This window comes from Excalfactoria chinensis, chromosome 18, assembly GCF_039878825.1.
Source record: "Excalfactoria chinensis isolate bCotChi1 chromosome 18, bCotChi1.hap2, whole genome shotgun sequence".
NCBI classification, from domain to species: domain Eukaryota; kingdom Metazoa; phylum Chordata; class Aves; order Galliformes; family Phasianidae; genus Excalfactoria; species Excalfactoria chinensis.
This window is the reverse complement of record NC_092842.1, coordinates 4,621,902-4,635,174: the sequence shown is the minus strand read 5'-3', so window position 1 is coordinate 4,635,174 and position 13,273 is coordinate 4,621,902. Positions and strand designations below refer to the sequence as shown.

The following is a 13,273-nucleotide window of genomic DNA, read 5'->3' as shown; positions in this document are numbered from 1 at the left end:
TTTGCATGGAGTGATTCAGTGGCTTAGGCAGCAAAATACACTTGTCTGAGCAAGATGAGGTGCACATCGGGCAGAGCACCAGGCTGTTCTGTGCCAGTCCCAGATGTCAGCTGAGACACAGACAAACCTGCTCCTTTGCTTTACTCATCACACAACTCAGGTTCGTGGCTGGAAGCAGCTACAGTCACTACCACATCTTCCATTTTACCACACAGCACTTACAGAAATTCAGCAAGACAAACTGCCTTTTAAATGTGTTCCTTAAAAAAGGATCTGCAAATGAAACTGCCTTTTCTCAGCCAGCTGCTTGTTGTAACAGGCTTGTCTGACAGCTTCACATGAAGAGCCTCTCTTGCACATTGTGAACAAGGGCCTGGAGAGTACAATGATGATTGAGAACACCACAAGGTAAACAACGAAGAGCACACCCAGCTTACCCCTGTGCTGCATTCACTGGCCACTAAATACCTGCACTCATAGAAAACTGCCAGGCAGCAAGAACGTGACCATCCCAAGACTACAAAATTGGAAGCTTGAGTATTTAGTGTCACCAGACCTACCTTTGCCTATAACGAGACCGCACTTGTCAGCTGGCACCGTGTAGGTTATTTCCTGCATGCCCCCAGGTGCTCCAACACTCCAGTCCCCGCGGCCACGACCTCTTCCCCGGGCTACGGCCAAACTTCCAAAGCCATCTCGTTCCTTGGAAGGCAAAGAATTTCTGTCAGTGTTTTTTATTTTGTTGTTATTGTCTGCCTCAATATACATTAGAAACAAAATAAAGCAAGGTAAGTTAAACTGCACTGTAATCAATGGCACTGAATTAAGATATTCTTGGACTTCCACGTTCAAGACTTAGGAGCAATTTAAATGCCAGTGACGTGGGTTATGGCTGCCTTCCTGACTCAGGAAGATAAAAATATTTTTGCCTTTGTATCTGCCGAAATAAACCTATAAACATGCATCAGCTGCTTTTATTCAGTGATGGGGGCTTTGCTTAGAACAACCAATAATAGATCTTGGCACCGACATATGCACAAGTTAGCATCCAAACTCTTTCAAGTGTCACTCTTTAAAGAACTTCAGGAACTACTCAGCTGAAATGCACAGTTTCCAGAAATTCCAAAGGAAGCTTTTAAGTTCAAAGACACTTAAAGGACATACCTGGTTTGGATAACTAATTTCTCCAGAAGTAAAGGCTATAGGAAGCCAAAGGCTACCAGGGCATCTCAAAAACCTTACATAAGTAAGTATTCAAACCAAATCTCAAGGCAAGAAGAGAAATCGAGACCTAACCTTAATGGAGAAATCAGTTCATTCCGGACCTGATAAGTAGTCTTAATCTATTTACCTCCTGATAAAAAGGGAATTTGCAACCTCCTCCACATGAGCTCGCCTTACTATTTCACTCATCTCCACTCTTCTTGCTCCAGGGCAATGCAGTATGTTTGTGTCTAAGAAAACACAGTAACTGCATATGCGAAAGTTTTTGCCTTCCCTTGCCTCCCACAGCCACAAGACCCAAGGACCAGAGATTGGAGAGGTGGTAAAGGAGGTGCTGTGAGCATTGCGAATGCTCTGCTGCCCAGAGTGCTATTCAGTCCTTCTGAGTAGAGCCTCCAGCCTCTGTCTCATTGTAATGCTGGACTACGGTCCATGAGGTCACTGTTTTTAAGTAGCTCTGAAAAACAGCTTAACGTAGAACTACAACAAAGCCTCTTGATACTGCCTCAAAACAGGATACCCTCTCATAGCTCAATCAGCCCTGGTCACATTTTAAAAACAAAACAATATCAAACCCAGCAGCTCTCTCCTCGGCAGCAGCATGCATGGCCTAAGAGAAGAAGAATTTAACACTGATGTTCTTTATCCACACAGCTGCTTGCATGGACATTCATATGAGCATTTTCCCCCCAGGAGCTTCCAGAACCCACCTGTGCTGTAAGAATAAGCTCGCTGATGATGTGTGCTGCATGTTGACACCTATCGGGAAGCCCCATGACCTGTGCGACTCTTTCAGGACTAATCCCATCATCTGTGAAGAGAAGTGGCAAAGACTAAATTAAAAGAAGCAAATATCCACTCACCAACAAAAGCTTCCTTCTAGCACCACACTGCTAGCAGCACTTTCATGTAACACATCTAGCCCAAACTCTCTCTCCCCTCCACCTTCAGCCACGCTTCCACATACTGAAAGGAGACAAAATCTCATTGCAAAGGGGACAGCATTTAAAAGACAACACTTTCAAATGTCAAAAAGTCACGAGAGAGATCGATATAATTTTAAGAGGACAAAGGCAGCTTTGATAGGTGATCAGACAGCCAAGGACCCAGAGAAAGTTACTTAGAATTAGTCAACTCCTGATCCCCAAAGGCTTTCATGTCCTGAAGGAGAACTCCGTAACAGGAAACAGAAGTGTTACTTTGTTTGTCCATACAGTTACCAGTCAAGACATCATTACTGTTGTGACATCTAATGTCTGTAAGTAAGACATACATAATCTTACTTGCTGAAAAACAGAGAGTGCATGAGGAAGAAGTAGGTCCTTAAACAGCTTTCAGAAAGAGACAATGCACCCTTAAATGAGGAAAGCCTAGCTGCTGTAACCTCAGAGTAGAACCACTGCAGCGATCCCAAACTGGAACACTGGTCAGAAAGTAATGGCTCTCCATCCTCACACAAACCTGGTTTAAATTGAATCCTAACTCCAGCATCATTCTGAATCTTTTTGATCATTTCTCCATTTCTTCCTATCACAATTCCAACAGCAAACCTGGGCACAGAGACCTGATGGGAAAGGCAAAGCAGTATGAAAGCTCAGAACTAAACTGAGTTACTCTGATTAAACAAGGAGATGGGCCACGTTAAGCAGCTCCAGGCTACACAAAGATATTCCGTAAGAAAAAAAACCAAACATGTGGCCACAAATTCCTTCCCCACTAAATGAACTCTGCGCTACAAGAATGCAGCTTCAAAAGGCAATTAGCAAAGTGCCATCTGGGAGTCCATGAGAACTCCCCTTTGCAGCCAGACTCACTTTTCTGGCAACAGAAAACAATGCATTTAAAAAAAAAAAAAAATAAAGCTTACAGGTTACACATGAAACTCGAGGACTTCCACCCACTGCCCGTCCCACGGGGAGGTTAGCAGAGTACTTGTGAAGAAAACATACCTCTATGCTGCCTCCTCCCATTCTAGAACTGAAATCATTGCGTACGCCTCGGAAGTCTGCCTGATCTTTCTCTCGGATGATCTCCAGTACCATTTCCCTTGCTTGCTACATGGGGAAAGAAGTTACAGTTAGCTTATAAATACTCTGCTTGCCATCTGGGCGTTAGGGCCTCGATAGTGGCTGATTTACCACTGTCAGAGGAGATCTGCTTTTGTCAGATGTGGAAGATGTCAAAGTCTGCCAGGTGTGCGAGGCTGCAGTTTTTCATGTGCAATCGCATACTCCAGTCTTTCAAAAGGGAGCTTTTGCTTTTAAAACAATCACTTTTCCCTCACTTAAAAAAAAAATAAATTATTATTATTTAATTGAAGGAAGATCCTCTCCTACTGGACAGAGCTGAAACCAACAGTACAGCAGATGCTCTGGCAGCACAGTAGTCAGCATATCCGCTAAGAGACAGAGAGCACGTACACGAAGGCAGGTGAGCAGCGGCGAGCTTACTGACGCTCCAAGTTACACTCAAGTCTGCAGCAATCCAGCAAGGCTTTTATTTACTATTTTTTGGAGAAAATGAATGTTCTTCCTACCTACTCGCAGCTCTCCAGGCCTTTCACAAACTTGCAGATATGCCCAGCTAGTAAAAGCATACCTTGGAAATAAGCCAGCAGTAAGTCACCGTTAAAAAAAAGACTGCCTGTCAAAACCTATACCACTGTTTCTATATATTTCTTGTCCAGGTTTAGATGTTCGGGTTCTATTTGAAAGTTCGAGGGACAGTGGTAAATAAATCTGCCTCCTTTCCTGTTCTTATGTATTTTCCAGGTCCCCGTGGCATTTATTACAGAAGGGGACAACTCAAGACGTTTCAGAGATGCTAAGACAGAAATAAGGGCAACGGAGACCTTTCCTGGCAATACGAGATCGTTAAGAACTCTGCACTTTGCTGCATGCAGAGATTCCCCCCAAAATCAAGGACTCAATGAGCTTCTTCAGTGCCTTCTAAGTGTGCTGAACTTTAAGTGCCTCAAAAGATCTTCCAGTTTATGAAGCCTTCACAATCGCTTGCCATGATTTATGGCACAGAAGATGCGACAACAAATGTTGCGAGGCAGAAGGAACCATCTGGAAAGCATCACCACTCACAGTATGACTCGGCTAAAAGCAGCAAGAATCTCATTAAACTTTCTACATGTTTATGCCTTTGCAATAAGTATAAGAATTGTTGGAAATTAACTCAAACTGGGCTTTCAGATTTAACTAACAAGTGGCTTGAAAAGTGCGACCCAAACACACCTGACCAACATCAGTCGTTATAGCTGTTTATGATTAGGAAGATCCAATGAAACAGAACTATTTTTATTAGAGACAGGAATGCTAAGCTAGATTTAAGCATTTAGCAAGGTATGAAAGGCGCTTGCTGGGAAGTGGAACACGCCACACCTAAACTTTAAATCAAGAGCTCCTATCATGCTGCAGTCTTCCAGCCTCCGGATGATCGTGGGTTTTTGTTATGAAACCGCAGCACGACCGTATCTGCAGAACCCTGACACAAGGAGAATGACACATCAGCATTAAGTAAACCCCTTGGTTTCAGGAGTTGTAGTTTTTACATATTTCTTTTTTCTACTTTTAATGACCTGCGTCAGTTGGCTGTCTGAGATATTGAGCCTTCCACAAAACTTCCTCAGATGTCTGCTTAAGTTGGTCACTGTGAATCCAACTGCTTAAGTAACACGTAGCTATGATTTGTGCCTCAGGACTAGAAAGTTTTTCAACTCTGCCTTCTCCAAACCTTCTTTCTTAGCTCTTCTACCCAGGTCTAATATCTACATGGGGTGAGAACCCCCAGGTCATACTGTAGACAAGCCAATACTTGCTAGTCCTTTGTTCTGACTCGCTCTACTCAAACCTTAACTTCACCGAACAAACAAAACGAGCAGGGATCGTAGCCTTTATGATGGATTTATACAGGATTCCAGTCCATTAGATGTTCACAGATATGTTTCAACTTCCCCCCAACACTCTGGGGCAACTGCTTACATTTTTTTTTTTTTTTTTTACATACCTGTACTTTAAATGCATCTCCAGTAATACGGAGAGGTTTGTCTGCTCCGGTAGGCATGGGACCATCTTGGATCATAATCATTTTCACACCTGTTCGCTCCTGAAGAAAAAGCACAGAGCACTTTGCTAAAGCAGAGTCCCTAAAACCAGGGACTACTTTTGGTTACTAGACATTAGGTAGGTGACGTTAGCAGCTTTGCAGAACACTACCGTAGCTCTTCACAAGTACTTAGAGCACAAATTCAGTAACAGTCCTAGAGTGTAAAGGACTGCCAGAAAGTGTGCTACTCCTGACGATCTTAAATGGCTTAATCTCTTGCAAAAATAGAACTCCTCTACCTTGGCAACTGATTTCTCAAGCCCTTTCCAAAATCTGTAGCTGTTACGTGATCAGCCTTAAAACTACTGGATGACAGAGGGCAACAAAAAACCTGCATTTTTGACCTAGGTTCCTTTCTGGAACCCTCTATCCTTTAAAAACTTGTATAGGATGTCAGCATAAAGAATTTCTAGGAACATGGGTTTATACATAACAAAACACTTAATTAGAAAGGGTGGGATGAGGAAAAAAAGGAAGACAAATGCCAGCTTTATCACAGATCAACAACAAAGGAGAAGCGGAGCACTCTACAACAGCATGGCTGGCATTAAAAACTATTGCAGCAGCAGACTAGAGATAGACTTTTCTTGTCTACAGGGATCCCATCCTGAACAGCACGCGCCAAATGTTATCTAAAGCACATGAGTTTTTTTTTCACAGTTCTGTGAAAATTCCTCTGCATGTGTAGCTGGGGCTAAACTGATTTTGTTTGCAACACAAGGTTGGGTCCAGCTTTCCGAAGGCAGAAGAGTAGTCCCTGCTGTAGAAGGTTAAAGCATTTATAGGCTCTCCATTTCAGCACGCTCTTGTTGATCTAGAGAAGCTGTAGTAGGGAAGAGAGCCCTAAAGTAAATGCATCTTGCGCACCTGCAACTGTTTTATTGTTTCACCTCCTTTGCCGATGACTAGACCCACTTTGGATGCCGGGATCAAAATCTCCTGAATCGTACTGTTGCCATCAACATCGTTGTGAAAACCAGGTCCGTTCCGACAGCGATCTACAATCTGCCCCAGTAGCCGTTTTGCTTGTCTTGGAAAAGAATCGAGGGAAACAACCATTAGACAACATTGTTCCGTGTGACCAAGAGACTTGGAACCATTGGAATGTGAAGCAATCGGGGAGAGAAGTGAAAAGATGAAGGAAACCAGTTAGCACAACTTTATTTCTGGGGGGGGGAGGGCAGCATCCAATTTCCCCTATTGTGATTACTTATAAGCAGCTTGATTTTTTGTAAGGGGAAGAGAGAAGGAAGAGCAGCAGCATGCTCCAACATCTTTGGAAGTTAAGGAGCTGTTACATTTGGGGTGCACAATTTGAATGAAGATGTTCTACATCCTGAACTCCTCTAAACTTATTTCCCCCGTGTATATGCAATATTTGGTAAAAAACAAACTCGAGCTCTGTTCTCCCTGATCAAGACAAAACAGATGGCACTTCAATACTAGCACAGCACACTGCTGAACCACTCTGAACACTCGCTGACAATGCCTTGCTCTTCTCTGCTCGCCCTTACCAGCAGCACCAGAACACTGCTCTAACAGCCTCTGCCCCAAGCAGCAGGTGCTAAAGCTACACCAGGAAGCAAGGCAAGGACACTGTAGCAGCAACCAGTGGAAGATTGGGTTCTTCTACTCCCCATGAAAAGAGGCAGACACGAGAAAGCAAAGATACCTTCTCAAAGCATTTTTAGCACGTCAGAAGTAGTTGACATCTTCCCTTCATCACAAGGACTGCTATTATCAACACACCCTTTTCTTGTCCTTTTTCAACAACACCTCTCTAACAGGTAGAAGAAAGCCACCGGTTCCCTGCTCAATCTAAAGCAGAGTCTTCCCCACTTTATACCCAGGCACATCAGGCACCACACAGGGACAGTCTTCACACTAAAAACTTGAAGAAATGGTATGAAACCATCCATTGCAAGCAGGCAAGACAGCTCAAGGGATAGTGATCTGAGGCTGCACAAAGATCGGAGTGCTGCCCTCTCACAAAACAAGGCAAAAGGTGGAATTTCTGGAAGCCTGATTCAAATGCTCTGAAAGATTCAGAAGGTTTTATTCATTTACCTTGACATTTTGCATAAAGTGTGACAACAGAGATTACAACATTCATTTACACCATGCATATCAGACGAGAAGGGGTCACTGGGAAAGTAGCTCTATTAGTTTGCCTCCAGATATAACTAAAGGAAATGCTCCCCACACAAAACCAATCGAGATATCTCATGTTTTAGAAGTGTCTTCTCGCTTCAGGTAATTTTCCCTGAGTAACCTGAACCTGAAGAAGTCCAAACAACTAACTTGACGACAATTTCAGCACAGAAGCAAACAAAATTTCACCTAGTTCCACAGCCTTAACACTTTGTTCTGCTTCAAAAATTGCATGTTTTCACCTTTCCTTTTATTTCGATTTAAAGACATTTAACTGCATATTTCTGAATAACGAGGTCTTTACTGTACCTCTCCCCCATTCTGCCCCATCCGCATTTCATGGGGCATCCCAGTTTATTAATATTTTGTTCTTGTTCTGAAATATCCTTTAGCAGAAGGAGAAAAAACACTTCAGCATCAGCAAGAATACATCGCCTGCCCTGTAACGTGAGCTTACCAACTGTATTTATTCTTGCTCACCACTTGCATCATTACGGTAGCATAAGAAGCATTAAGTACCCTTAGATCTCTTAGGAATGGAAGAATGATGGTTGTCTTCTCTTTAGAGAGACAGTCTTTGTGCCCATGTATTTTCACTATCAAATGCAACTCAAAGATTTCCAGATGGATTTTAAAAAACCCACCTACCCAAAGGCTGGGGAGAGAAAGAGCAGCTCCATATGTTAAGTGTGTTCCTGTAAGCCTGAGGATCCTGGATCCAGTTCCAGCAGAAGGTCCTCAACTGGTTTGTGAGAGTCTCAAACTCAGCTCCTGGGAAGGGGGAGGGAGGAAACACTGTCCCTAAAGTTTCTATAGGCCTAAAGAGTAGAAAGCCCTGCTGGCTAGCCATGTGTCTGTACCATGCAGGGATCAGAATTCAAGAATTTCTGGTTCAGTCCTTTGCTTCTCTTTGGCAGCAGTGCAGAGGCAAGCACACCCATGGGCCTCGTGCTGCTCTGCAGCAACACCAACACCTCCAGGTAACTCTGGAGTGGCACCGACAGGCTTTGGAGGCCTCATGCAGACCTTCTTCAGCTGCAAGGATGTCAGCTCAATAGGAGGGAAGCGAAGGGGGAAAGACAAGTGCCCTTTAACAGCTTATCTAAATATTTCTGGAAAGCTGCAGTTTGAAAACTGCATTCTAGGTGCCCTAGGAGCAACCTTGCCCTGCGGAGGGGAATTCCATGGACAATTCTGTAGAGGGTTCAAACTGAAACTGGAAAAAAGCCTTTGAGGTGCACAGTTCAAAGCATCAGACCAAGAGGCTCTGTGTTCCAGGACCCTCAAGTTTCTCTAGGCCAACATTTGCTGGTGTGGCTAACCAAGTAGCACCACTGACAGAGCACAGCATTAGGGAGAAGAGAGAAGGAAAAAAGGAGAAGAATAAAATCAGAACTCACTCAATGCTCTCTGGCGTCCCGGTGAGCACACAGGGCCTCTCAGGCATCCCACCACTGTCTACAAAGGAAAGAAGAAGACAACAGGGATCAGATATTTCCCAACACTTAGCACCCAAACTGCCTTCAGTAGCCAGGCAGGCAGAAAAGCACTGACTCTTTGCACAGCTTTGAAGCTAAAAAACATCCTATATTAATATTCAGAACTAAGAAATAGCAGCAGTTTCAGTAACTGTCAAGTACTAATGAAAACACTCCCCTCTGCGCATGGAGCAGGAGACATTCAGGGCCAATATATTTTAAACAATTTGCTGCATATCTGTATTATTTTAAAGCTTTCCCCACCAATTAAAGGGAGGCTTAGAACCTAGATTACATTCATCAGCAATGTCCTGCTCAGCACTTGTAGTACAGCCTTCCCCAAAGCAAACAGGCTGCGGCACTAGCAAAGCAAATGGCACACTCGCATTTTTTCAATGCAAGGTAAATTGTATGAAGAAGTGCTGCCACTCTCCAGAAATGTTTTCTGCCAGGAGCTGGAGAAAAGCAGATTAATCAGAGATAAATTGCATGAGCTGAGCTAAATGGTACTGCCAGGAGAAAACTAAGCAGAAACAATTTCTGCTTTAAAAACGTGGATTGTCCATTTGTACTGTACCCATCTGTTGGTTAAAGATAGTTCCCTAACTATTCAGTTCCATAAACCACCTGACAAACCTGCTTTCTCAGGGAGGCCAGTCCTACAGCGGCCCTCCCAACACGTCAGCCTAGTACATAATGAATTAAAACCATTCACAAACGATGCAAGGCACCTGAAACAACGGACACGACATTCTCCAATACTAAAACCTGCTCACCCACCATAAAAGAGGATCTTACCTGGAGCAATCTGAATTTTGCAGCCAGACTCGATCTGAATCCGTGAGATCTGCTCACCTCCCCTGCCGATTACTGAAATGAGTTCAACAAGCATCAGCACATGCTGCTTATCCTGAAAAACTGCACAGCAACTTCCCCACTTTCACTCTGTTGCAGCTCTCTATAAAGGTACAGTTTGACTACAGGACTGTAGAAGAGGCATCCACAGTATGATAACATCAAAAACCAAACTGAAACAAAACAAGCAAAAAGGAAACCAACAAAAAACCAACCCTGTCTTGCACTGCAATGGAGATGCACAGTATGTAAGAAAGAAGGCAGAAGTCTGAGCACTGCTAGGAGAGTCACTTAGGTGTATTTCAGCCCAAAGAAATAAATCAGTTCTTTGAGAACCTAAAAAAGCTACAAGGCTTTTGCTTTTTTATCTTTAAAATTCATCTTTTACTACCTTTTTTCAAAAGACATGCTATTGCTCCGGTCTGCACTCAAAGCTACACACCAAAACGCTCTATCAAACCTTCATTGAAAACAAATACCCATCTCCTTTAACATTTAGGGTCAGGAAACAGCTGTTTCACAAACAGACACACTGAGGAGAGACAGTGAGCACCTATCACTACTTATATCCTTTGCAGACTGCAAAAGAGCAGAACTGTCAAGTCAAACAGGTATGCCTGGCTCAAGGTGCTCTGGCAGGAGAACCTCCCAGCCCTCCCTGGAGGTGTTCAAGGCCAGGTTGGATGGGGCCCTGGGCAGCCTGGTCCAGTATTAAATGTGGAGGTTGGTGGCCTTGCCTGCGGCAGATGGTTGGAACTTAATGACCCTTGAGGTCCCTTCCAACCTAAGCCATTCTATGTTTCTATGAATCAGATCCCCTCTCTTGCACCTGGCTGCTGCTGAACCAGGACTGTATTTAATACACGGATGATGCACCAATATGCAGGCTCCCATCTCATCCAGTTATAGAACCCTTCTGACCTCCCTTCCTCCATACATGCGGTACCAGGATGGATAAATCAAAAGGGTTGGTGTGAGGACAGATTTCCTTCTCAGGAATTCCAGAGTTACAGTTTTACAGCGTACATTTGGGAAGAGGCTTCACACCACCCTAAGGGGTAATTATCTTGGGCTGTTATTTTCTTTTTTACTCTCTGTATATCAAATTGGGAGAGATGCACAGAGATGTAACAGTAGAAGGGTAAATGCAGTCTCTACAGTCACAACAGCAGGAGGATGGGTGCCACTGAAGGAAAGAGTAATGAACATCAAAAGGAAGAGTGGAATTAAAATAAAGCTTAGAAGAGAACAGCACCAAGAACAGAAGTCTAGGGAAAAAACCTCAGCTGAGCAATGCATACTGGCTGTGTTACCCTGCAGCAAAGGCATGGAAGATTTAAAATTCTGCTTATCTTGCCTTGAGTCAAGTCTTGTTTTAACATTTAAATATTGCTTTCCTCCCTCACCTCCCACAGCTTTGCATACTCAAAAGTAAAATGTTTCAATGAGAGGAAATGAATTCGCTTTTGATATATTTATATAGCATGTTTAAGGAACAGAACAACTAGAGTTCTTGGTAGCCTATACTATGAAGACTTGTTCTCATTACTGCGACACCAAGCTTTTCCATGCCATTTGCACATGGATTTTAAATGCAGATGATGTGGTCCTCACAAAGAGAGCATCAGACAAGGCTCACCCAAAGCTAGCAAGCACAAACACTTGTGATCATATCTTATCCTAGCAGAACATGCAGCATTCCCGCACAGAAGAACCATACCAAAAGCATGCAAGGTACTTACTAAATCCAACCATTTTATCAGGCACTTTGAAATCTTCTGTTATTACAGCCCTGAAAGGAAAGGAGGGGAAAAAAAAAAAATCGAATAGTCATTACAATGAACAGTTTAGAAGATGACAGAAGACGTGCTGTGGAAACAAGGCACAGAATAAGGCTTCTGCACACACAGAAGGAAATACTGCATCACAATTAAAACTGTTTGTTTTGGAAGAGACCTTCAGGCCCTGCTTTATGCCCTGGCTGCAGAGACAACACACCTCATTTCTCCTACACTGAATGTTTCTACCCTACTGTCTTTTATCACCAGTGGAAGAACCTTTTTGTCATCCGTGCTCCAGACAGATTTAAGAGAAAAACAGCAAAGCTCCTTCAATGTTTAGACTTATACCTCCTAAGTTGTAGCCTCTGCCTGCTACTTTCTGATATGCTCTTGCCAGGAGACACTAACCAATGCCAATCTGAACGCCCCTTCTGATATTCAGATTTTTTTTCTTGCCTGCCTGTCCTTACAGTTCTTTCCTTTGGAATTTACAACAGCTGTCTCTGACCATCCTTACCATCTCAAGATTTCCTATCTGCTGCTCTTTGGACTTTTGCAGCCTATCTGTGCCTAAACACATAGCGCTCAAAGCAATTTCCTAAGACCTGACTACAGTGAAGCACAGAGGAAGTTCCTTGTGGGGCTTTTGTTGGTCAATTCTATCTCACATAAAACAACAATACAGAACTTGCAAACTCTGTATGGACAGGGGGGCAGGCAGCAGCAGAGCAGACAACGCTGCCCATGGTTTCTATGCAGCCCTACTGAGAAATCTACTTTTGTATTAGATGCTAAGAGATGCTGCGCAACAACTCTCATTTGCTTTGGTCTCCCCAAACCATCTTTGACAATGAAAGGAGTCAGCCCAGGTCATATTACATTAACAAAACTGTATATTTATATATATAAATAAATCTACCTGCTTGTTAAACAGTTTTAAACTCTGTCGAAGTGCCAGTTTGCCCTTGTTTTTTTTTCCCATCCTTTTCTTCCCCACTGGGCAGGAGAAGGAAAAGGAGAAAATTCATTCTGCTCGGTCCTACAGAGCTACAGGAATCAAATCCAAGTTTTACTTCAACTCTTCTTTCCTCCTAACAACAAATAGCTTTTAAAGGGTTAGCAGAAGCCTCAGCCTGGAGAAAACCCAAGCTGACAGTTTCTCCACATTCCCAACCTCTGACTTCCTAACACTGCTACAGATGGCGGATCAATAAACAATTAGAATTGATCAATAAATAATAAAACATAACCCACTGCTTACCTTTGATGTACCAGGGCCCCTAACTGGTTACCTACTGTGGCAGAGAGAGAAAAAAGGGGAAAAAAAAAAAATAAAATCAAAGCATTAGCACGGATAAACTAACTTCATCCCTATAGAAAAAGAGTTCTTACCATTTCATCAAAAAAGAAAGAAAAGCAAAACAGTAATTTAGGTTCAGCAGCTGAAATGAATGCGTTATGGGGTACAAAACAGGAGGGGATTTCTTGATCAGCACACACCATAACCCAGTGTCCAGCTGAACACAGGATAGGGAATTGATCTGCGTCTCCCATGCTGAGAGTCATGGGAGAAAATCCTGCCTGCCCAAATCCAAATCCCCACAGCTAACCTCCCTCCTTCCCCATTTAAACCCACAGTGAAAAAAAGAGAAAGGGGGAGAGGTGGGACTG

General features: G+C 43.3%; 1 protein-coding gene across 6 annotated transcripts in view; it reads right to left on the bottom strand.

Moving 5' to 3' along the window:
• The window catches only part of FUBP3 (far upstream element binding protein 3), a 36,148-nt gene that overhangs the window by 10,740 nt on the left and 12,135 nt on the right, over nucleotides 1-13,273 (bottom strand). For 4 of the 6 annotated variants that reach the window (XM_072352741.1, XM_072352745.1, XM_072352743.1 and 1 more), the window contains 10 exons: nucleotides 12,864-12,897; nucleotides 11,564-11,613; nucleotides 9,765-9,836; nucleotides 8,889-8,946; nucleotides 6,205-6,367; nucleotides 5,239-5,337; nucleotides 3,174-3,278; nucleotides 2,686-2,788; nucleotides 1,935-2,035; nucleotides 561-702 (listed from right to left, as the gene is read on the bottom strand). In XM_072352741.1, the coding sequence (XP_072208842.1) occupies nucleotides 561-702; nucleotides 1,935-2,035; nucleotides 2,686-2,788; nucleotides 3,174-3,278; nucleotides 5,239-5,337; nucleotides 6,205-6,367; nucleotides 8,889-8,946; nucleotides 9,765-9,836; nucleotides 11,564-11,613; nucleotides 12,864-12,897 (927 nt within the window). The remainder of the gene's footprint in view (nucleotides 1-560; nucleotides 703-1,934; nucleotides 2,036-2,685; nucleotides 2,789-3,173; nucleotides 3,279-5,238; nucleotides 5,338-6,204; nucleotides 6,368-8,888; nucleotides 8,947-9,764; nucleotides 9,837-11,563; nucleotides 11,614-12,863; nucleotides 12,898-13,273) is intronic. The other 2 variants (XM_072352742.1, XM_072352744.1) reach the window with 1 other exon arrangement.